We start from the raw sequence: 27301 nt of genomic DNA on the forward strand, positions 1-27301 counted from the left end.
GCGATATTTATATAGCTGCGACTTACTTTTGAATTACTGATACCAAAAAATAAATATGCAATAATGACTTAGTACCAGCAAACTAATTCATGAAGTTTTTTAAACCATCTATAGCTATTGGAAAAAAGATAGTTCTATCGATGATATGTCAGGTTTAATCGTCATTTCTCCACAACAGAGGACAAAAAGAACCATCTGGTGTCGCCTTACACTTCCGTTTATCAAATAATCATATCTAAATAGACAGAAATAATGGAGTTCACTGGTCAATCAATAGGTAGAAATGTATTTTGTGTTCATCAGAATAGTATAGAGACATGGTAGTAATCAAGTATACCTAAACGTAATTTAATAATAAAACAGTAGTCACTGGTCAGCTGACGGAAATAAATGTGTCTTAGAAGTAACAGCAAATCACTACGTACGTTACTAAATAGAGTGGCTGGAACTGGTGACTACATAAGATCAATAGTTTAGAGTTGTACAATGTACGCAAAGTGAATAAATTGACATTTGTAGTACCAAACAAAGAGTGTTTTATGATAGTAGATATAAAGGGCATATAGCGATTTTCAATGAATATCGCATAAACCCATCCATAAAACAGACAACAGATAAACAAAAACCATTGCAATCGTTTGATCTCCAAACGGTGAGAATCCAGTCGCGTCGACAAAGTAAGCATATCCTGTTATGCATCCGTCACTTTATTCAAAAGTCAAATCCAATAGTCGATGTCAAAGCAATTAATAAGAAAAAACAATTAATAATGTAAAATTGATATGAGTGGACATCTTTTGTCTACGACAGTTTAAATTTAACTCGAGTTGTTGAGAAATTTGGACATTCTGTCAATAAAAAAAAGCATTGTAGAGACGGCAGAGATTGTCAATTCGGTCATCCTAATAACCTTGCTAGGGTAGTTTTTGAATTAAGGCTATTCCCCTGTAAGGAAAATCCAAAAAGGATTAGCTCTTGGATATCCTTTATTATTAATCAACGAAGGCTGTGACGATCGTGTGATACTTCTCAAGATGTTGTAGTTAACAATTATGAACTATTTTTGTGCGAATGCTCCTAATATGTGTAACTTCAGCTAAAGTTGACAGCATAACGCTTCTTCATTTTGTCAGCTGAAATGTTTTAACATTTTGAGGGGATACATTTTTTTCTTTTCTCACTTATAGGAATGAATTATTGACAACATTTTCGTCTTATTGTAACACTATGTAAAGGAAATTGTTGAACTTAATCTTACGATGCTTCTAAAATACGTGACTTTAGAGGGGGTTGAATATTCGTTTAGATTTTATTTTTACGTTTTGAAGTTCCCTAATGCTTTGTAATTTCTTTTCTTAAAATCATGCTATTGAATGTCCTCGTGAAAAAAATCAAAATTCGCGTGTCATGTACATGTACATAAAAAAACGTTTATATTAGACATATATTCTGCTACTGTTTTCATCCATCTGGACTTAATATCTGCAACTCCTCCTTAACCAGAAAATTCATTGAAAAGATTTTCCTATAATCTCTCTTCTACCCCAGGAATAGATTACCTTAGCTTTATTTAGCAAAATTTTTCGGAATTTCGGGTCCTCAATGCTCTTCAACTTCGTACTTTATTTGGCCTTTTTAACTTTTTTGATATGAGCGTCACTGAGGATTCTTTTGTAGACGAAACGCGCGTCTGGTGTACAAAAGTTTAATCCTGGTATCTATGATGAGTTTATTTATAGTTTAGTTTATTATCCAGCTGTTTTTAAGACTCCAACGGCAAACAACAGGAGGCTGTAGACATCTTGCATCCACAACTTCTTCAGAGATGTTAGCTGAATGAATCGATAGTACCTAATGAAATTATACATTTTTTATCTAACGTTTGACCCGAAAGTCTTTTTTGGAGGGATGAAAATTCCAATATATGAACTTTTGTCATATCTGTATAATGTAAAAGGCAGACGGAAGAAGCCAAAGGGATATTCAAACTCGTAAGTTGAATACAAATTGACAAAGCCATGGCAAAAAACGAAAAACTACTCAAAGACAAAAATCAGCCTACAAGAGTGTATGATCTGCTATTTTTTACTTACGATCATTGGTATTTCAGATTTCCTTTTAAAAAAGTGCGTGCATATTCATTCAATTTTGAATATAGATTTTGTTGATATACGTATGATACCTAATGTTCAAGATAATTTTCACATCAAACATTACGATGGCATAAGGTATTTCCAGTTCCAGTCAGGTCTTCATAAGATAAACAACAGTTTTCTAAATGGGAATCATACTATAGAAGTCAGTTTGTTTTAAAACATATTATTGACTGAGTTTTATTTTCATGCTTTCATTCATAGTATCTTAAAAGTGTTCGTGTATACAGACATATTTCTTTCTTGTTTCAACACAGTTCGTAAAAAATATGACAATTTAAAACAAAAAAAAAAATAGATAAGAATTTCATGCATTAGAAATGGAGATAAAACAGTACTTTCCGGCGATCTAATGTTTCGATCTAATAAGAGAACTGCCAAAAGAAGTTACATATATTTATAGAGAAATTATGTGTTCAAACACAATGAGCACCGTGGTTCACCCACGAATTTTTGTTGTGTTCGAGTTGCTTAATCTTCGGGTTTCTGTGAAGTGTTTTGTGGACTGATTGTCTTTTCGTCGCTTGTCTTTTTGACCATGGTGTTGTGTTTTTTTTGTTTTTTTTTTAAACTTGTTTGATCGCCTTTCTGGTATTTTCCCTTTATTTTTAATATAAAAATCAACAAATGTCAGACACTCACATCCGAAATAATTTAAATGTTCTATAGTGACAATAATTTTAGGAATTTTACTGCACCAAATGCACACGTTGACAATTGATTTCTTCAGTGATGACGGGTTTGGCTGTTTGCTTCGGGTATTTTTCAAAATATTTGAAAATCCATTACCTAGTGCAAATGTTGAAGAGTTGATCAAACCAAAAAAAAAAGTATGGCCAAATTTGAACAAGAAATCAGAGATTTGCGTGAATGAGATAGATTCCTGAATTTCAAATGATTTCCAAAATATCATAACAGCAAAGTTTAAGGTAGTTTAAGGATTAATGGAACCTCATAAAAAGTGGAAATATCATCACCATCCATAAAAATTTATCATGAAATTTTAATCCTGGTATCTATGATAATGATAAGTACCTTTAAAAAGGAGTCTAATCTAGATATATGCTTTAATCGAAACACAACAAAAAATGCATACAGAGATTTGTTACACGTTATCATGTTTATTTATTTATTTGTTCAAGGCTAAAAGAAGTTGTAAAAAGAAACTAAAAACAAGAAGCCCAGTTAATATATATATATATATATATATATATATATATATAGATTGCCTAACAATGTAATTTTAACACACTATTTAGTATGTAAATATAAGAATGTTTAAAATATTTACAAAATGATGAAAATAAACGCAATATTTCGCTAGACTAACTAGCTTTATCAAGCGTGCATCTATCCAGGTGAAATCGGATGTAGATGATAAGAAACTTTTGCAGCTCAATGTATATGTTGCACTTGAATTTAGCTGCCTTGAAAATAATACATAATTTGGATGAAGTTCAAGATTTTTACAAAATTGGTAGTTGAAGTTAGCAACGTCCATTGGCCAATATTACAGGATAAAAAGGACGACGCTGTGTACTACATTATTCTTTATCTTTCCTGTATCTTTTCTCATCTTTTTCGTTAAGACCATCAGGTTCTAAAGTGTGGAGTTGGTGGATCCAAAAATTTTCTCATCTCCTTCTCGCCGTGGTGTCCCACTCAGTGTTGACTTCTATGATTTGGAAAGTAACATTATCAAAAGAATGTTTCGTTGAACGAAGATGTCTTGTGAGAGGACAGTTTTTGTTAGTTTTGTACCATGAACGATGGTTATTGAGCCGAATATTAAATTTGTCCATTGTTTCTCCCACATACTGAATGCCACAAGTGTCACATGTTAATATATAAATTGAGTTCTCCGTTTTACAGTTGGAATTTGAGTAGATGGTATAATTTTGTTTAGTAACGGAGCTGATGAAAGAACTGCTTGTATTGGCAGCTTTACAACACAAGCAGTTCCTTCGACCACATTGTTTGTAGCAACCGGGAGATGGAGTAGGCTGCTTTGCTAATACAGATGTCACTAATTTGTCACGGATGTTTTTAGGTCTTCTGAAGACCATGACTGGTGGTGAGGGAAATACTTTTTTAAGATTTGAATCATTTTCTATAATTTTCCAATGCTTCTGAACAATGGAAGACACATTTTTAAAATCAGGATGGTAAGTGAGTACAAGGGGTGTTCTGTTAGCTGCTTTATTCTTATCTTTGTACTCTAGAAGTTCTTGGCGACTAGTTTTGTTTGCTCTTTCGAAAGCGCTATCAATGATGTTGTTATTGTATCCTCGAACAACTAGATGTTTACGTAGTTGTCCAAGTCTAGCATTTTGCGTATTTTCAGTAGAGCATATTCTCTTGATTCGCAATGCCTGGCTGAATGGGATGCCACGGGAGCAGTGTTTAGGATGGCAACTTTTAGGAGAAAGGAATTGATGTTTGTCCGTTTGTTTGGTATGAAGGTCCGTTATAATGGTTCCGTTCTTGATGTAACTCGTAGTGTCGAGGAAGTTTATTTTCTCCATAGATGATTCATATGTAAATTTTATTGAATGGTGGAAAGAGTTACAGTGTCCTAGAAATTCATTAAGATGTTCTTGTGAATCTGTCCATTTGAAATCAATATCGTCAATGAATCGGAACCATGATAAGGGCTGGTATGGAGCACTAGCCAAGAGGCGTTTTTCAAGTTGGCCCATAAATATGTTGGCATATGACGGGGCCATTTTTGTGCCCATACTAGTACCGTCTATCTGGAGATAATGTTTTTCATTGAAAGAGAAGTTGTTGTTCTCTAGCACTAGTTTCAGAAGTGTAACAAGGCACTCAGTTGGAGGATTTTTTTCACTACGAGTGTTCCATACCTCTTCACACGCTGCTATTCCTTCGTCTTGTGGAATGTTGGTATATAAAGAAGACACGTCCATGGATGCAAGTATAGTATTTTATGGTAGAGGATTGAGGCTTTCCATTTTCTTTAGATAATCAGTCGTATCTTGGATGTAAGAGGGTAGTTCTTCCACATGAGGTCTTAGATGATGGTCTACAAATTCTGATATCTTTTCAGTTGGATGACTATTTGCTGAAACAATATAGGCACTTATATATATATATATATATATAAAAGTCTAAATTGAAAACAACGTTCAAACCTATGATTGCGTTGGATAAAAACCGCAATTTTTATACGTGTGCATGTAAAAACAAATTTCTTGGTAGAGGGGTCTAAATACAGCACAAACAACAATTTCCAAAATACCAAAAAAGGTGAAAAAGTCTATTTCAACAAAATGCATTTGACTAACAGGTCGAACAACTGATGTTCTTAAACCCTGCTGACTGCCATTGGCGATTGCCAACTAAATTGATCACCAGATCTAACGAAGTGGATCTTTAATATTAATTTAATACCAAACAGAAAACAATAAACTCGTGGAAAAGATGGTATACCACAAACATGAGGTGCAAAAATTTGTACACCATATCCGGATTTCGACAATTAATGTCTCTTCAGTGATGTTAGGGATCGAAATGGTATTTGGAAGGCCATAAAATTTACCTCAATTTAGGATAGACTCTTGAATTTTAAAGAGTCAAAATAGGATGAACGGATCATATAAACCCGAAGGAAAATAGAATACAAGCCCAAACGAAAAAATATATAAAAGTCTAAATTGAAAACAACGTTCAAACCAATGATTGCGTTGGATAAAAACCGCAATTTTTATACGTGTGCATGTAAAACAAATTTCTTGGTAGAGGGGTCTAAATACAGCACAAACAACAATCTCCAAAAGACCAAAAAGGTGAAAAAGTCTATTTTAACAAAACGCATTTGACTAACAGGTCGAACAACTGATGTTCTTAAACCCTGCTGATTGCCATTGGCGATTGCCAACTAAATTGATCACCAGATCTAACGAAGTGGATCTTTAATATTAATTTAATACCAAACAGAAAACAATAAACTTGTGGAAAAGATGGTATACCACAAACATGAGGTGCAAAAATTTGTACACCATATCCGGATTTCGACAATTAATGTCTCTTCAGTGATGTTAGGGATCGAAATGGTATTTAGAAGGCCATAAAATTTACCTCAATTTAGGATAGACTCTTGAATTTTAAAGAGTCAAAATAGGATGAACGGATCATATAAACCCGAAGGAAAATATAATACAAGCCCAAACGAAAAAATATATAAAAGTCTAAATTGAAAACAACGTTCAAACCTATGATTGCGTTGGATAAAAACAGCAATTTTTATACGTGTGCATGTAAAACAAATTTCTTGGTAGAGGGGTCTAAATACAGCACAAACAACAATTTCCAAAATACCAAAAAAGGTGAAAAAGTCTATTTTAACAAAACGCATTTGACTAACAGGTCGAACAACTGATGTTCTTAAACCCTGCTGACTGCCATTGGCGATTGCCAACTAAATTGATCACCAGATCTAACGAAGTGGATCTTTAATATTAATTTAATACCAAACAGAAAACAATAAACTTGTGGAAAAGATGGTATACCACAAACATGAGGTGCAAAAATTTGTACACCATATCCGGATTTCGACAATTAATGTCTCTTCAGTGATGTTAGGGATCGAAATGGTATTTGGAAGGCCATAAAATTTACCTCAATTTAGGATAGACTCTTGAATTTTAAAGAGTCAAAATAGGATGAACGGATCATATAAACGCCGAAGGAAAATATAATACAAGCCCAAACGAAAAAATATATAAAAGTCTAAATTGAAAACAACGTTCAAACCTATGATTGCGTTGGATAAAAAACGCAATTTTTATACGTGTGCATGTAAAACAAATTTCTTGGTAGAGGGGTCTAAATACAGCACAAACAACAATTTCAAAAAGACCAAAAAAGGTGAAAAAGTCTATTTTAACAAAACGCATTTGACTAACAGGTCGAACAACTGATGTTCTTAAACCCTGCTGACTGCCATTGGCGATTGCCAACTAAATTGATCACCAGATCTAACGAAGTGGATCTTTAATATTAATTTAATACCAAACAGAAAACAATAAACTTGTGGAAAAGATGGTATACCACAAACATGAGGTGCAAAAATTTGTACACCATATCCGGATTTCGACAATTAATGTCTCTTCAGTGATGTTAGGGATCGAAATGGTATTTGGAAGGCCATAAAATTTACCTCAATTTAGGATAGACTCTTGAATTTTAAAGAGTCAAAATAGGATGAACGGATCATATAAATATCGTATTACACGAGATTTGGTGGTGGAATCTGTTTCTCTAATGATTTTCTAACAATATGCAGGCAAAGTTATTCCTTCTTTTCGAATGATCTGCAAAAAGATGTGTTCTTTCTATGTGACGTCATCAGACATGGTCGCCTTTTTTTCATGCGGTCACAATAGGAAATTCAGAGGAAAGCAAGAACATTCGACGTCATAATCGGATTTTACCAATGATGAACTGAGATCAAACGAACCACACGTTGATTAAATTTTTTTTATACAATGGGTGCAGAAAGGGATAAATTGACGAAGAATTAGAGAAATATATATATATATATATATATCCCGTGTAAAAGATTTTTTTAACCAATATCCTAATGACTTTTGTACGTTTTTGAAAAGTTTTGAAATACCAAAGGGACCATAAAAAACATGAATCGAAGAAACACAGACAACATGTCTGAAAGAAAAATGACGAACTGACATAAAACAGTCTACAAAAAACAAGATAGAAAAACATGTATTCAACCAAACTAGATACCGGGTTTAACTCAGGAGCTCCGTTAGGGTGAGCAGTACTTCTTCAAAGGTCAACGTTACGTAAACAACAGGCGATAAATACGTAGTGATTAAATTTCTTTTGTAAATAAGGAAGAAAACAAAAGTTGCCCTGTTGAAATGGCGCTGTTAAAATTATAAACAATACTTATTTATTCAGTTTTTTATATCAATGATATATGAAATGCAAATCAGTCATAACAGACAGTTTGACGATTAATTGGCAATGAAAGCAGAATTGATAAGTTATAATTGATTATTAAGTGCTGCCTCTCTGTTCCATAAACTCTGAATGAGAGGTTAGCCAACAGAATAGGCATTCATAGCCAGAATAGTATAACTGACATTGTACCATAACAATCCCACTCCCCAAACCAAACTATGAGAAGACGATACTAAGTTGTAAAACTTGTATCGGATCCATTTGTCATTTTCAAAATAGTATTAAGACTATTGCAAAATTATTGTACACATGCAAAATTAAAAAGAATCAGTATAAGGAAAAGTAATAACGTTCCAAAGAAGTAGACGCGTTTTTTTCTTATTATAAAAACACTAGATATTGTGAAGAGGTCAATGCTATTATTTTAACAAAAGAGAGAAGGAAGATACCAAAGGGATATTGAAACTCATAAGTCGAAGACAAACTGACAACGCAATGGTAAAAAAAACGTCCAAAAGACAAACTACAGTATACAAAACACAACATAGAAAACTGAAAACTGTGGAAGGGTAGGTATATCTTGTTCCACATTTGGCACCCGTCGTGTTGCTCGTGTAAGTACAAACAACTCAGTGATAAGTCTCATTCAGGAATGTCACAATGGAGGAAAAGAGGATGGGATTGTTGTTACAACAATAGGAACATATCAGTCGCCATACTAGAATGTGAAACAGACATTCCTTAACGGTCAACCAACCCATAATGGCGTCCGTAAAACTTCCCTAGGAATGACTTCAGTTTCTCACAATAGTTTCATGTTAGTAGTAGCCCTCTATCAAAACAATCATGATATAGAATGCAAACTCTGGAATATCATATTAACAGGCGCTATTGGAATGTTGCTACATAGAAATTGCATGTTCACAATTTGGAAGTTGGAATCATCTCTTTTGTCGTAAAGTTTTATGAAACTTTACTCATTTTCAATTTCTTAATGTAAGTCAAGATATGAGGCGGACGTTACCAAACTTTGAATTATTTGGTAATCATTTAGCAACAGTTCAAATTCTTATCATTTAATCTTTGCTATGCGAGTCCGCATCATTTAAAAAAAATATACTACGAAGCTAACAGTCATATTTTGCAACACCTATCTGTAAACGAAAGGAAGACTACTGGATTCGAGTACTGTGAACTTCGACATCCTATGGTTGCATTGACAGAATTGATGGTATAGGTATTATATCTAGTCCTTCCTGTAGCCTGCAGGTCGGTAAATGTGAAAATATCTTCAACTCTGCTCCTCCAAAGTAGACGCAGCCATGTTAATCGAAATTAAACAACACATACTGATCATGTTGACATTCATGACCTGCCATTTAAACCGACGCCATTTTGTATAATTCATCATATCTACACAAAGCTATCTTCACTACCGCTTTTGAAACTTCATTCTAGTTAAAGTTATGTTTGAATACAACTAACAGCTATCATCTCGTATTGAAAGATGAGAAACGATCTTATCTAAAAATTCTTTTGCCAACATATGTCTCGATACCATCAAGTTAGGCAATATCCTTCGTCATAAGTCAGTTCAATTGAAAATACCTCCCTAGTTTAAAGATCCAATCATAACTGATACCTACATCACACCTATTGCGACTATACTTTTTAATTATAGACACGTATTACAGGATCTGAATATTGAAACCTCCTGAATGCATCTGACGTGTGCTAGTTCTGATTTCATATATAAGGCTGGCCACTTGATTACTAATGACTAAAATATTGTCACGTTTTGAATTTTCCTTGGAGTTCGGTATTTTCGTTATTTTACTTTTTGTCAAGACCAATTTTTCGAGAAAACTGAAGGACCGAAAACAATAAGCCTAATTCCATAAATTCAAAACACAACTTTGAATTCTAATGGATGCAGTCAATAATTATTCCATACAGTTGGCTTAACGAGAAAAGACGTGGATGTGAAGTCGTTGATACAAATTAGAATTAAAAAAAGTGAATAGGTCTATGAACACTCATACTGCATATATCTTCAAAGACCCAATGGCTGCTAAACACCTATCCTACCTCCATGGCACACATGTTGTTGTCCACGCAAATGAAGCCCCAAATAACATCGTTTTTGTGTGTAAAACACATTTCATAAATTGCTTGTTAACGGAATAATGTATTGATATTTCTCATGGTAAGTAAACGCATACTCTCTCGACACTTCCCAAACAGGAGAGGAACAATTATATTGTATTTTCAACCAAAGATGGAGAACTTGATCCACCATTCACCATACTGGATACCAAAATTACAGAAGTATACTTACCAAAAACTCCACGAAACCTATTACTTAAATTTTATTAGCAATCAAAACCGGGCTTCCGAGTTACTGTGAAACTACCAACTTATGGAGCGGTGTGAATTAGATGTTGATACTAAGAATAATCAAAGATCTGTTAGAGTAAATACAATCTTTCTTTATCTTGTAATGGTTTACAAACATTTGATATCTCTAGCCTTTACACTAGCATTCCCCATTCTAAACTTAAAGTGGGGATTCGGTTGGCGATGTAGTTAATTTACGGATATCACTAGCGTGTAAACAGTGAGGTTGTGAGTTCGAACCGCGCTCGTGGCAAGGTGCGTTCGACTCCGATATCTGAATTTTGACTCGGATTGCCAGTTTTCCTGTCGAAGTTCTGTGGTTTTCTGTGGGTACTCCGGCTTCCTCAACCAATGAATACTTACAGACATGAAATAGACAAGAGTGCTAAAGGTAGCTTTAAACACCAACAATATATCAATAAATGTAAGCTTAAAGACAGACTGAAAGAATAAATTCAATTTTGTTTTATAAAAAAGATGGCCAAAGAAGAATCAAATATCTTGATTTAGGAAGGGATAAATCTAACTTGATAAAAAAACCTACTCTGATTCAAAAAATAATTCTCTGAAACTGGCATCATCAAGATGCTTGATTTTTGTCATTGACAACATATTTGCTACGTTTGGAGGACTTGTTTTTTTAAAACAGACAATCAACATTCCTATGGAAATCAACTGTGCTCTTATTCTTGTCGTGTTCCTTTATTCATATTAGGCAGACTTCATACTTAGGAAGAAAGAAAAGAAGGTAGCATTATAATTCTTTAACTTCACATTTATATTGATGATGCCCTCTCACTCAATAATTCAAAGTTTGGTGACTATGTTGAACGCATCTATCCCATCGAACTTGAAACAAAGGATACCGCAGATAGAGTTAAGTTTACCTCATATCTTAACTTACTTTTAGAAATTTACTATGATGGTCGGTTGAGAACAACATGCACTGTACGACAAAAGAGGTTATATCAGCTCCCAAATGGTTAACTATACATTTCTATGTAGCAAAATTTTAGCAGCGCCTGCATATGGAGTATATGTATCCCAGTTGATACAATATTTCAGACCTTGCGTTTTCTGTCATGATTTCCTTGATGGAGGGTTGCTGCTTACAGGGAAACTATTGATCCAAGGGTTCACAGTGGTAAAATTGAAGTCATCCCTTTGAAAGTTTTACGGACACAATTACGAGTTAGATGACCGTTTTGGAATATCTGCGACACAGATGACGACGGATATGTTTCAATTTTCGCTATCACAATACCGTTCTTTTTCCTTGATTGTGGAATTACCGCATGATACTGATTATCGAATTTGTACTTATTAGCAACATGACTGGTGCCACATATGGAGCAATATCTGCTATTCCCTGTGTAGCACCTGGGATCACCGCCTGTTTTAATGGGATATCTCTGTTGCTGCGGGCGAGGTCTATCTGTGATCATTAGATCACATTCCTATCTAAAGTTACTGGTTGTACCTTTGACTTGTTTGTTTTCATTTTTGGAATTTATTATAATATATAGCATGTGTATAATCTGCCAACAGAAAACATATTGTTGGTAAGGCTAAATGATAAATAAAATTTTTGATTAAAAATATAAAATTAAGGGCATTTTATTTCATTGTTTTAGCTTATTCTTTATAGCATTGAATTTCTTTAAATCCGTGAGATATTGTGGGCCGCTTACAAAGGTGTCCATAGTGCCATTTTTTATACTGTAAGGCTAGCGCCACTCACTTTACTCGCCGTTAACAACAACAAATAATGACATCATGTTTACCAGAAATAAAACACATTTACTAATGTTAACTACATTTTTTTTTCTGAGCAGCAAATCTTTAAGATTTTATATTTGCCAATCAAATACATATATAACAAATACTTTTGTATCGATCCAACACCATCACCATTCAAAGTCAGGTGTAACAGAATTGAAACAAATTTGTAAGTGGAACGAAAACGGCTAATGGCGACTATCTGTGTGTAAAATATCGCGATGCAATCGCTTGGAATAATTGATACAATCAGTATGGGCTTATAGTTATGCAGCTTCCTGACTTCATACATTTCTAATAACGATTTATAAATAATAAACGAGCTATCATCATCTACGTATGTAAATAGTTCGTGTCACAATAGTTGACAATAATTATATGTATACGCTAGCAGACGACAGCTCTTTCAAAATCAATACGAAGCAGAAGACAAGTTAAAAGGATGACCATGCTGCGGATCAACATTTCCATAAAAAGAAATCAGCAATAGTGTCGTTTATTCTTACTGTGTTTGGCACCTGGTGAACTACCGTGTTTCTCGCACGAGACTAAGGTACATGTGCTGCTATCTGCAAACAAATTACTGTTGATACGAAGCCTGTCGCCTGAATCAATATGTTGACAATTTTCTAAGCAAACAGTAGTTGCTTTTGTGATAAAACAGATTTTTAACTTGGTGTCTGGTAGGATTAACTAAATACCATGTTTATCAATGAGCATAAGGACTCGTTGTTTGCTGTTTCAACAATGGTAGAATCACATGACTTAATGTATTACCATGACTATGGAATCGTATAGGAAACTAGGATTTGTGATATTATCTCTTAGAGAAGGAACATATTATGACAAGATTCACCGTAAAAATGCACTAGTTGTGTTTGATGGATTAAAACGGTTCCTTAATAAGATTACTTTTTACTTGTGTAAACAATTGAGTGGTTCTGTAAACCCAGAAACGTCATCTTCATTTGACATCTTCTTTACAATATGTCATCTCGAAGTCAAAGAAAAAGACATTTTCTAAAGAATTGTCTGGAGTTTATTTACAGTAGATGATCATCGGCCAAATTTGATCATTGTATTGATTTTGACATAAACTTAACATTTCTTGAACAGGAAGAATAAGTGTAGACTTTTGTGAACTAGGGAACTTGGAAAGGACGTAATGATATTAGTGGTCCAAATCCACACCTAAATGTTACATGTAGGAACATGTGCCGTTGCCAACGAGGGGTAGGTCTATAATATAGTTTCACTAATGCGGCCACAGTTCCTAAAATAATAGAGGATGATTTAACGGTTACCTACCACTGAATAAAATAACCCAAACAGACTACCGGAAGTAACTCGCAAAACTTTCAAGAGTATTTGCTTCCAAACTTTGGTTGGCTACGATATAATTCAGTGCCATTAGAACGTTCGCAAACTTAAATTTTTCAACTTCTCAACTCGAAATTTGTTAAAAGTTCTTATAAATGTTAGAACTCTAAAACTGTGACCAACCGAGATTCGGAATGGTCAGACTTGTGTATAACATAGAGAACATTTTTGGTATATCTAACTGAGTGTTTGATTGACTTTCCTACAGCTTTAAGATAAATTATTTGGTCCATATAATGTCGTAATTTGTTTATTTATTCTCGTTATTAAATTTGACCAAATTATTGATCAGTTTCCAAAGCAGCGAAGCTTTATATTTAATTTTTGAATGCTTCCGAAATGTATCGAGTGGCCATTTCAATTGCTTCCGAAATGTATCGAGTGGCCATTTCCTTTTATTAATGATCTACAGGAAGAAATTTTGCTAAAATTAATTATTGTAATCAATGCCTCAAATTATTGCAAAAGGTATCTAAAAGGTTTCTTATGGAATGTCCTCAAAGTTGTATATTTAAAAAAAAATTCTTAAAAATATACGTGAATCATTTAATTTTCTATCAGTGATTAAATTTTCGTTTTACTTGTAATTTATTGAACACTGTATTATGAATATGCATATATTAATATGATAGAATGAAATTAATCAGTTGTGTAAGAAATCCGACCAATCCTCGATCAATAGCTATTACTTAGATAAGTATTGGCGATGTTATCTCATTTCAGGGATTATATTCAATTATTTATAGAATTATTTTGAAAAAAGGCGAGTCTCATGGGTAAATAAAAAATACTGTTACCAAATATATGGAGGGAAAAAAGCTAGAACGTCATTTGAAAATTGCTTGATACAAAGTACAGCTAAACACGGTCATCCGTTTTTGAAAGGAACGCTTTATTTTCCCCAGAGAACCATTTTATAGAATCTTCTTTCTTGAAAACATAAGCGAAAAAAGTCAAAGAACATAGTGTCTTTTTTTCAATTTGCCATTTACCCAAATTCGTGCATACAACACCTTTAAAACGTTTCTAGAAACAAGATACTGTAAATTATATTACACATTGTTGTTTTTCAGAAGAATTGTCGGTATTTTTTTTTTCTAATTCCATGTCGGCCAATAAGAATGGCGCTTATGAGGGGGAAGTTATAGCAGTTCCCTAATGATACACAAGTTCTTTTAACGAAATAGATTTCATTTAGTTATAATTAGAATCTAGGCCCTATAGTAATATTTCTAAAAGTCAAATCTGACATTATTTTAAACAAATAGTCCCTAGAGAAATCATGTTAGGCATTTTTCATTGAGAATAGGAGCTACTAGAAAGTCCGACATACGATCTTTATGAATATTCACAACTGTCGTTTAGTATTCGTTTTGCCACTTTTTTCAATCCATCTTCAGATAGCGAGGAAGTTATTCGTTACGACCATCATCAACCAGTAGTGTAAAAAGTCGATAAATCCATTGACCTGTACTGTAATCTACGATTAAATTTTCTGATTTATGCCATCCTTATTTTGCAGAAATTAGCAAATACAAGTTAGCGGATACATTTCTATTTACAATAAATATCATATGAAATTGATTTTCCTTTAAATAGTTTAATTCTCGGTTTTCCTTGTTGATACAATCGATAAATCGTGTGTATTACAATTATAAGTAATAACATCATCACACAGTGCTGATATTGAATTTCAGTTCGCGAAGTAACGGCTTTTACTGGACTCTGCAGGTATCTAAAATTAATTATTCCGGTATTATCCTTATTAGGCTCGCTTTGTTTAATTAAACTCTAACTAAATTACAACTAACAATTGAATAGGAAGATGACATTCAGTTACTGAAAAGAATTTTTTAATGAAATTATCCCTTTGCTTTATTTAGTATTTATACTAAGTTAAATATTATATTATCTAAACCATGCAGTCGCAGTTCATATAGTCCAGAATATTACAGAAAACCGTTTGTGAAAAAAAAAGAAACGAAGGTCATTTTTTTCACCCTTTGATTGTTGTTAAACAGTATATCTTATTGCCCTTTAAAACATAATTTTGCAATATGATATAAAGGTTAGAGTTTCAAGTATTGTTTTATAACAAAATAAACACAATTAAACGGCGTTGGTGTTTTTCATTGTGCTTGTACATATACATTGCCTTGAACAACAGTATAATATTTCAAAACGGCAACGACACAAAATATGTTCATGCATGTGTACATTCATATATGTATTGGAGAAGAAGTTACTAAGTTACAAAACTAGTGTCTAATCCGTTTGTCTTTTAGAACAAAAAAACAAATTTAAAACTAAAATACGAATTCAATTTAACATCAAATAGTAGTGAGTGGCTTTCAGTGAGAGAGAAACGTAAACGGTAAGCAGACGTTACAGGAACTAATTTTCAGCATGTTAATAATAAACAAATATCTCTTGGATAGCATATATATATGAGAGGGGTTTGTTATTTGTAACGTCCTTAGATCAAAAGTAATAGTTTAATTGTCTCCTTTATCATGATCGCGGGTTATGTTGCAACTTCCTTAGATCAGAAGTAATTGTTTAATTGTCTCCATTACCATGAACGGAAGTAATTGCTTAATTGTCTCCCTTACCATGAACGGTAGTTATGTTGTAACGTCCTTAGATCAGAAGTAATCATTTAATTGTCTCCCTTACCATGAACGGTAGTTATGTTGTAACGTCCTTAGATCAGAAGTAATCGTTTTATTGTTTCCCTTACCATGATCGCGGGTTATGTTGCAACGTCCTTAGATCAGAAGTAATCGTTTAATTGTCTCCCTTAACATGAACGGTAGTTATGTTGTTACGTCCTTAGATCAGAAGTAATCGTTTAATTGTATCCCTTGCCATGAACGCGGGTTATGTTGCAACGTTCTTAGATCCGAAGTAATCGTTTAATTGTCTCCCTTACCATGAACGGTAGTTATGTTGTAACGTCCTTAGATCAGAAGTAATCGTTTAATTGTTTCCCTTACCATGATCGCGGGTTATGTTGCAACGTCCTTAGATCAGAAGTAATCGTTTAATTATCTCCCTTACCATGAACGGTAGTTATGTTGTAACGGCCTTAGATCAGTAGTAATCGTTTGATTGTCTCCCTACCATGATTGCAGGTTATGTTGTAACGTCCTTAGATCAGAAGTAATCGTTGAATTGTCTCCCTACCATGATCGCAGGTTATGTTGTAACGTCCTTAGATCAGAAGTAATCGTTTAATTATCTCCCCACCATGATCGCAGGTTATGTTGTAATGTCCTTAAATCGGAAGTAATCGTTTAATTGTCTCCCTTCCATGATCGCAGGTTATGTTGTAACGTCCTTAGATCAGAAGTAATCGTTTAATTGTCTCCCTTCCATGATCGCAGGTTATGTTGTAACGTCCTTAGATCAGAAGTAATCGTTTAATTGTCTCCCCACCATGATCACATGTTATGTTGTAACGTCCTTAGATCAGAAGTAATCGTTTGATGGTCTCCCTACCATGATCACATGTTATGTTGTAACGTCCTTAGTTCAGAAGTAATCGTTTAATTGTCTCCCTTACCATGAACGCGGATTATGTTGTAACGTCCTTAGATCAGAAGTAATCGTGTTATTGTCTCCCTACCATGAACGGGGGTTGTGTTGCAACGTCCCTAGATCAGAAGTGGTCGTTTTGTTGCTTCCCTTACCTTGAAATTCTATGTTGTCTAACCTTATCATCACATTGTTCATAGTTTACTTTGCCCGATACAGTGTTATTTTTAGAATATTTCGAATCGTTTACGGTTGGGTTTGTATTTGGTGTAAGATTACATCAACACGTGTTGTACGGAAATCGGTTTGATACTATCATACAGTATCACTGTAGTGTCCTCTTGCTGAATGATTGATTGTTGTTTGCATAATGCAAAGTGGCTCAATTTCTTTAATTGATTGATTGATTGATTGTTGTTTGCATAATGCAAAATGGATCAATTTCGTTAGCTGATTGGTTGGTTGTTGTTTGCATAATGACGAGTGGCTCAGTTTCATTGAAACGATTTTCATATTTTTTTTTAATTCTCAAAACCAAAGTATTGAAATAAGCAAGATGACTACTTTAAATTTTGGGTGGGAAAGTGCACTGCAGAGCCAAAAATCTTATCCCTTGATATAAGTCATTTGCGCTAGTCCTAAACAATAAATCAATAAATAAATTATCTGTAGTTAAAGAAGATAGCCTCATCAGTTACAGCATATCTTCTAGGGGGTCGTAAAATATAATTGCAAATTAGAGAAGGACATAAAATATTATATCTACTTGCACATATACAATATTATATAATATTGACGAAATTGACATATCAATATACTTTTTTCATGAAAACATATTTCTTTACAATATGCAAGAGTCTTACAAATCTATATCTCAATTTGGTAGACTGTTCCATATTTGAGATCCAGTATACATATATGTCTTGTTGAAAAAAAAATGGCTTTGGAAGATGTAACAGTTTGCCATCAGCTGAACGTGAATTATAATTTTGATTATTAAGCCTATTTTACTTAAAGACTTTGCTGTATATTTGTTAATTGACTGTAAAACCAGTTGAAGTATATTGAATACATTCTTTTACAATAACTGAAAAATTCAAACCAAATAAATTGATAAACCTATACACTCCGTTTGCTCACAGAACTGTAATTTATCTGCTTTGCGACTTCTTAAAGTCCATCCATTTTCTGCTGAAGAGAAATCAATGTTAGATTTTTTATAACTTACTATCGGTGGTTTGTTATTTGATTTTTTATAACTTACTATTGGTGGTTTGTTGTGTGATTTTTTATTGCTTACTATCGGTGGTTTGTTATGCGGTAATCTATTTAGTTTATCTGTATTAGTTAACATTGAACGGAGTGGCAAAATAATCCATTTACAAGCAGGTTCCGTATAAAACGTGCATTTAATTTGTGTTTCTAGTCGTATAAAGATGGAATATATATGCTGTCCCAGTGTACATTTTACATTTATGTTGGATCTGATTATGCGTGCAAGCGGTCAATAACATCGTGTATATTTGATTTCTTTGCATGCAATGTACGTTATAGTTAATACTTGATTATTTCTGGGAATAACGATGTAAAAATAATTAACAAAGACGTGATTATTTTCCAGCTCAGGACAAGGGCGTGAATCAGACGGAACAAGCAATCTATCATCAAGAAGCGCCTCGTTACACTACGATTCTAAATGTAAAAGAGATTCTATTGCATTTGAGCCACAGGGTTGTTCTGTAAACACAAACAAATACCAAGCTCGACGGCAGCGGGATACATCAAAACCAGAAGTGAAAATAATACCCAATCCAAATTCATTATCAACGTCTGCTTTACCACCGAATAACTCAATCACATCGATGCAGATTTCTGTGGATATGGGGGTGCCAGGAGAAGCTGGTACAGGGGCATATTATCCATATACAGAAAGCGGACCCCCGGACCCTAATGCTATTGTAAGGAGTAAGGAAATGTCCAAACGTGTTGTGTTAAATGTCGGTGGTGTTAAACATGAAGTTTTATGGAGAACATTGGATAGAATGCCTCATACACGACTTGGCAAATTGAAATTGTGTAATACACATGAAAGTTTGATGGAAATCTGCGATGATTATTCAATAGTTCATAATGAATATTTCTTTGATCGACATCCAAGGTCGTTTGCTTCTATTTTAAATTTTTATAGAACAGGAAAATTACATCTAGTGGAAGAAATGTGTGTATTGTCTTTCAGTGAGGATTTAGAATACTGGGGAATAGATGAACTGTACTTAGAGTCTTGTTGTCAACATAAATATTATCAAAGGAAAGAACATGTTTACGAGGAAATTAGAAAGGAAGCTGAGAGTTTAAGACAAAGAGATGAAGAAGACTTTGGAACTGGAAAGTGTGCTGCATGGAGACAAAAAATATGGGATCTTTTGGAAAAACCTACAACTTCTATGGCTGCACGTGTAAGTACCTATGTTTTTTATCCCATTTAGCAGTTTTTATATTTCAAATATCGTCTGCACTTTTTTATATTCATTCCACACATTTTTTAAATTGCATGCATCGAAGTTTTCATCACAAGCACAAAATTATGTGTGATTTTACATCTGTCGTCAGTCAACCATTCAAGTAGTGTATTATTTTTATTATAAATAAAAAAAATCACTGCTAAGAAAAATAATTCCATTGCTCTAAATATGACTCAGCAATGTGAAGTATGTAGCGTACTTCGTGTATGGTACATTGCTTTACACACTATATGACAGATGATGTAATACATAATAAATGACGTTTTTATATCTTAGATTTTCTTGTTAATTACAAGTACAAATCATGATATTCGTGATATATACATCTATTATGTATAATATTCTGGCAGTTAGTTTTGGAATTCAGTCATCTCTATGGATATCCTGTCTGTGCTTTATAGAATAATAGCTCTCTCCCAAAGATGACTACAATTATCGTGATTTTTGTCTTTAATTTATGCTCATCAAGGATAATTATGTTACGATAAGAAGCAATACATCTGTTTTAGCCATAATCTCTCGTTATCTACAAAACTGTAGATTTCTGCCAAGTTTTGGTGTGGGCGGTTATTTTCTTGTGGTATACATCTTTTTTGTTTAATCATTAATTGCTATTGTCAATATTGAAATATTCACACAAGAAATGCACACAAAGTAGCATAACTTAAGATTGAGATGATTAACATGCCAGTTTGGTTCCTGTCAGTTCGATGCATTTGTGATATGTTTGTAATTTGTTTTTATGTTCTTAGGGCAATCTTATTTTCGATTTTAATCAGAATTTTACGTCCAGGAGGTAGATTAAAAAAGACCGGTCATATTTTGACTGATCTCAAGTGCTATGTTGGTCTTAGTAACATAATGTCAAAAATAATCTAGAACAGAAATAATGATGTGAGAGTATTGAAATTCCTTCTGTTTTACGGAAGTTCCAAGATTGTTTCCCATTTTATACACCGTAGTGACGTGGTTACGTCAGGCAGATAGGGTTGGTTTGGGTCAACAACACGTCTTAAGGATGTACTTAGGTGATCTAAGGTAAAATTAAATAAATCAAGAATTCAAAATTGATACTTTTAGATGGAAGAGTATTACTTAAGGATCAAAATAAGCTAAAAATATTGATAGGTCATGGAGCTCCTTTTCGAGATATTTGATTTATGAAATATGGCGGGAAAAGGCTGACTCTGACTTTTACCTTATATTTGCATTGGTATTATTTGGGTCTCAAATCAGAAGAAAGAAAATCAAGAATCTGCTAAAATTTTGTCAAATGACCTTTTATGAGCTATTAATTCTTATGTTAAAAGATAAATAGGTGTTATGGGGCAAAATATTTTACCTTATTTTGTATGGAAAAAAACCGAGGAGTCCGAACATTTAACACAAATTCCAAAACCTCATCTAAGTACACCCTTAAGTAAAGTTCTGTCAATTTGGCACCTTATCATTATGCTCTTATATGCTGAAGGTAAAAATGGAAAAGTGGTATAGTATTTAAAATCAAAATCTGTAAATATTAGGAGCACTAGGCTATACATAGAAAAAATGTTCCCTAATAATTACTTTTTCAACTTCCACGTTGATATGGCCACTCTCTCGGAAATCCCGAAAATTGACCAATCACCACCAATCATGTTATTTTCTGCTATGACAATGCCTTGAGACAGATGCAATCGGTTTGTGAAATATTCGAACGAATGTGTGTCGTCGTAAGACAAAAGTTTTTATGTCAGATAAAAAAATCGGTTAATGCAGATTTATACCATTTTTTTTTTATTTTTTTTTTTCGGTTTTTCTTTCAGTCATTATTTAATATTCGACTAGCAGAAATGTCTTTTGTATCAATAACAACACAGAGACAAACAAGCGACACAGACAAATTTAATGATAACAGAAATTTATTTTTGTCAAATTGTTTGTAATTACCTCAATGCTCTTTGTTCACTGGGGAAAAATGTAATTTTATCCCATTATTTAATATAAAATTCTAATTATCATAATTACATCAATCGTAATATAGTTTTCAACAGCACAGAAAATCATTAGCCATGAGTTAGATTTGTGACTTGCTCTTTTAAATAGCATACAAACTATGGTGTTATTAATTCTACAAACTTTCAATCGCGACTTTTACCAGATATTTACGTATTACTCATGCTCAACACGATTGGTACCATTTGTGCTTTGAAGTCAAATCCTAGTTGGATTTGTGTTGGTCAGTGCTTAGTTTTCTGCATAATGGTTTGTGTGTTTGTCTTGTTCAGCCATAGTACTGATCTGTTATTTTTCTACTAATAGATTGTGATTGTCCCTTTTGTAATTTGTAAACTTTTTTTCCATACCACACTAATTTATTACGGCAAAATAACATCGTTTAACTGCAATATGTTACATCCGCTAATATCACCCCCCCCCCCCCCCCCCCCAAAAAAAAAGAGAAGAAAATAACAGTAATATTCTTTATGATAAATTATAAGAATAAACCCGATGTATTATATTTCTATGTAGTGTCAATTTAAATGTAAAATTTCCTCAGTTGATATCTTTAAATCAAATAATCAAAGATATCTAATGCTAAATACTCATTTGTCATTTGTGATTAATATCATAATCTTAGTTGTAAGCAAGAACCCACAGATGTGTCGGTGCTAATTAAGTTTGGCATAATAATGTACATATAAATAAACAAACACAATCACTGATTAAATGAGCGCAGATAAACTTACATCAATGAAAGGTTAATAGCAACCGCAGCACGTGCAAGCTTGATAAATATAATAATTGATACATTGTTGCTAAGAAATATTATCGAATTCGAACTGATCAATTTGTTTTAGATAACAAGAAAAGTTTATGAATGAAAAAAGATCTAATATCGTTGTGGAAAATTAAAATTATTCAGCTCCGCCTTTAGATCCTTCGGTCGGAATCTTTTAGAATTAAATTATAAAAAAATATTAAAAAACCGATTAGCAATGTCCTGGTCCCAAATTATTTCCCAAATGTTCTCAGCAAAAACATGAAAAAACTTCATTAATCAAGGTAAAAGATTCCATGCTATGCCATTACTTTATCAGTTTTACAACGTTTTGGACACTGTCCACAATTGAATACAGTTTTATGAATAACTTTGATTTTAAATTTCACATTCACCTATATATATCTATATATGAAAATAAGAAGATGTGGTATTCAATAACCATACCGCAAAGTTAGCTTTAAAAGGCCCCGAAATGACAAATGTAAAATAATTCAAACGAGAAAACTAACGGTCTGATTTATGTACAAAACAATAAACGAAAAACGAATATGATATACAGCAACAAACGGCAACCACTGAATTACTGTAAAACCCTAACAAAAACACTAAAGACTCAAAAGTAAAGATCTGAGAGTACTCGCAGTTACTGAAAGCTAGTTCAAAGCAAATAACAACTACAACTAATAAAAAATGATGTATCGTAGACTTAAATATCAATCAGTACACATCCAACATCCCATGGATTTAGTGCATGTAAAGAGGCGTTAACATTCAGAGAAAAACATGACGTTGTTGATGCCAAAGTATAGGCATCGACAGATTGTAGAACCAGGAATGAACATATGTGTATAATAGTATTTAGGTTGGTCTTAATTTCCTGATAACAAAATCAATATCTATACCGATAAAAACAATATTCAAAGATCTAATTTCAGTGTTGATAAAATTTTAGAATAATTTATATATATCAGAGACTACTATGTCTAGCCTGCGGATAAGCCCGAAACTTCTATATAAAGCTATAGTATACACCAAAAACTGTTATGTCTAGCCATGGTATAAGCCCGAGATTATTGGTCTATATAGCCATGATATACGGCAAAGATTGCTTTATCTAGCCATGGTATAGCCCAAGGCTGCTATGTTCAGCCAAAGTATAAGTCCGAGATACTATGTCTTTTCATGGTATTTGCCCGAGTCTGCTATGTCTATTGTGATTGTATAAGCCCGAGTCTGCTATGTCTAGCCAGCGTACCAGTCCAAAACTGCTATGTCTAGTCAGTGTATTAACTTGAGACTACAATGTATATAGCCAGCGTATTAACGTGAGACTGCTTTGTATAGTCGGTGTATAAGCTCGAGACAGATCGGTCTAGCCTTGAAGCTGATATCGGGAACGATATGGAAAACGACATGTGATATTTTAATTAATTTACCTTTGATTGTTTAGATATGACTGTCACCTTATAGGAGTTATTGTCCCTGAAAGACGATTTATTACTCATTTTTGAGCTTTTTGCAGAAACTACAGCAGATGAATAAAAAATGTAAATAAAAAATAATTAGCAGGACAAGATCTACAAAAAAATTCAACGTAGCCGTAATTCACAAGCGACCCCTTAGAGGAGTTATTTCCCCCTGGAAGACACTTTTACCAGAAATTTGTTGTTTTTCTTGTAGAAAGTATAATAGAGATAAATTGTAACTAGAAAAATTACTAGCAAATCAAGATCTACTATTAAACAATATGGCGGTAATTGTCAGTTGACTCCTTAAAGGAGTTATTACCATTGAAAGACTATTTTCTTCCATTTTGTGGAGTTTTTTGCGGAAACTATATCAGATAGATAGAAACTGTAATAAACAAAATGATCTGCAGGACTAGATATACAATTCAGTCAACATTACTGAACCCTTCTAGGAGTTACTGCGCTTGAAGGAAGATATGACATTTTTTTGCCTTTTTGCTTCAAACTATTTGAAATATTTCATTGCATTGTATTACTTTTATGCAAAATTGACAGGTGAACGATTCAGGCTCCTTGGGGCATCTAGTTCCTTTACACCCATTTTGTCATGCTTTGATATAGAATGGACAATTTACTTTAAAAAAAAGTTATCATGAGCATCATCCATTCTTTAAAATTATAATAATGGCCTCTGCAGGGGATTAAGTCAAACAATGGGCGGAGGAGAGTTTTGGCAATAATCATAGTTTTCAACAGCGAAACAAAAATTAGTCCTTATCAGTTCACCGAGCTTAATCGAATAGTCAATGTTTTCTTTGAAAATCAATCGACTCAAAATATGAAATTACTGAAACTGTATGCAGCTAATTTTAAAATGAAATAATATGTCTCAAAGATAGAATTATACAAATACGCCTAATTTTTGGTACTCTTGAGTCGAGCTTCAGTTGATTTCATTGAAAACAAGTGGTGATAGTTGGTCCATAAGTGACTTTTTATCTATACAAGTGATGTGGAATTACTCAATTGGGAATCTGATCTGGTTTGGCCATGTGGTCAGTTCATTTACAAGTCGTCAATAATATTAAATTTATTCTGTTTATATTGGTTAATCCATTATATATAATCCATATCTTACGTCGATGGAATGACAATGGACTGAATTTATTACTGGTAATTAACCAGTTTTCGTCATATTTGTACATAATAAATGATATTGTTCCATGGAAAATTAATATTATTATTAATAAAAATTAATATTAATTAGCCGTTAACAGTAGATAAATACTAGGAGGATTGGTGTGAAATTTACAGCATGACGGTCACCATAAATTCTCGAGAATTAACAACAACAAAAAAGAAGAAAAAAAGATACAATTCAACTTAAATGTTTAACTAAAATAAAACAATACATATAAAAAAAAACGTCTAAACTACTGCTATCGTGGTTTAAAATTGGGACGTAACTTGGATTTGACTATTCGCTCTGATGATATGTATCTGTAATAATTGTTTTGTTGTGAATTGCCTAAAATAAAGAACATACCTACAAACAAAATACATCCTTTGATTCCTCCGTTTAAGATTATCATCATATTCATAGTTTGTATAGTCCTTTCCACCTTGTCATTAACAGAAGATGTGTTAAGCAAGCAACAATCAATCAATCGATCGATCAATCATAATTCACATGTAAATATTTTCGCGTCGAGGAGTGGGCTAGGATTCCAGGCTTACCATCTGGAGAGCCTTTGTTTAATTCACCCTTTCAGTACTTTAAGTAAGTCGCGTCCGTGTTTCACGTCGAGGAGTGTGCCAGGATTCCAGGCTTACCATCTGGAGGGCCTTTGTCTAATTCACCCTTTCAGTACTTTAAGTAAATCACAGTCCGTGTTTCAGGTCGAGGAGTGGATCGGGATTCCAGGCTTACCATCTGGAGGGCCTTTGTCTAATTCACCCTTTCAGTACTTTAAGTAAGTCACAGTCAGTGTTTCGGGTCGAGGAGTGGGCCAGGATTCCAGGCTTACCATCTGGAGAGCCTTTGTCTAATTCAACCTTTCAGTTATTTAAAGATTGCGAGTAATTTCATTAATCGTACTCCAAAATGAAATAACTTTACGCCATTGGTTGGATATCCATCGTTTAGGAAATAACTTTATTCCATTGGTTGGATATCCATCTTTTGGGTAATAACTTTACGCCATTGGTTGGATATCCATCGTTTAGGAAATAACTTTACACCATTGCTTGGATATCCATCGTTTAGGAAATAACTTTACGCCATTGGTTGGATATCCATCGTGTAGGAAATAACTTTACACCATTGGTTGGATATCCATCGTTTAGGAAATAACTTTACGCCATTGGTTGGATATCCATAGTTTAGGATATAACTTAACGCCATTGGTTGGATATCCATCGTTTAGGAAATAACTTGACGCCATTGGTTGGATATCCATCGTTTAGGATCACGGCTATGGAAAAAAATACAAAAATACCAGAATGTATCTACTAAAATGGTGAATTATATACTTTTATCTTCTTTTTTATTTCAAAATCATGTTAAAAAAAACGTAAAATAGTACATTCGAAAAAATGTATAGTAACATAATGTTATAATATTTGCATGCATGTTGCTTTGTTATTTCTCTCACATGTGGTGACAAAATGATGTATTCAATATCTAGGACTAATACATACATTTAGTTTTTGGTCTACGTCAGTATACCGTACAAATTAGCGGCATAATCAAATTTACGACTAAATTTGATATTCAAAAAATGATAGAACGTGAAATTAGCAAAAAATAATATGCTCCAGAACATGACACAGTTTACTCCAAAATGCTGATCAACTGCTGAACATTGTTTTTTTAACGATACTTTATTAGAGAAGTACTACGTTGCGTTTGGTTGGACGATGATTGTACGTTACTCCACAGAAAAAAATTGGTACACCATCTTGCGAGTCTATGAAAATATAAATGAATATATGAATATCCAAGCGCTTGATATACAGCGTAGAGAGCAGGACATACATGTAGATAAAGCTACCAGTACATTACCTTTCTCGTACTAGTCCCAGTGAGGCCCATCGATTGGTTTTCACAACTGTGAACAACCACGCGTCTGCAGTCGCATATAACACATAAATCCTTTTATATAAGAGAATCTGGTACTCCCAAGTGTCCCCGTCATACCAATGTGCTCATGTAAGCAAATTAAAAATGCCAATTTTGTTTATAGTTATGATTATACGATCGATTGATAACCTAATGGGAACGTGGTTATACGACTGACCTTCTCTAGACGTACAGTCGAGCGGTACAGTCCGCAGTGGGATTTGTTATAATTA

The 27301-nt window shown here is 33.5% G+C and overlaps 1 protein-coding gene across 2 annotated transcripts in view; it reads left to right on the plus strand.

Annotated features, from left to right (window-relative positions):
- LOC127711653 (potassium voltage-gated channel protein Shab-like) overlaps nt 1–27301 on the plus strand; it is a 133121-nt gene that overhangs the window by 79140 nt on the left and 26680 nt on the right. For both annotated transcript variants that reach the window (XM_052217780.1, XM_052217773.1), the window contains exon 3: nt 18814–19648. In XM_052217780.1, coding sequence (XP_052073740.1) covers nt 18814–19648 — 835 coding nt within the window. The remainder of the gene's footprint in view (nt 1–18813; nt 19649–27301) is intronic.

Source organism: Mytilus californianus, unplaced genomic scaffold (genome assembly GCF_021869535.1).
Source record: "Mytilus californianus isolate M0D057914Y unplaced genomic scaffold, xbMytCali1.0.p SCAF_1, whole genome shotgun sequence".
Taxonomy (NCBI): Eukaryota; Metazoa; Mollusca; class Bivalvia; order Mytilida; family Mytilidae; genus Mytilus; species Mytilus californianus.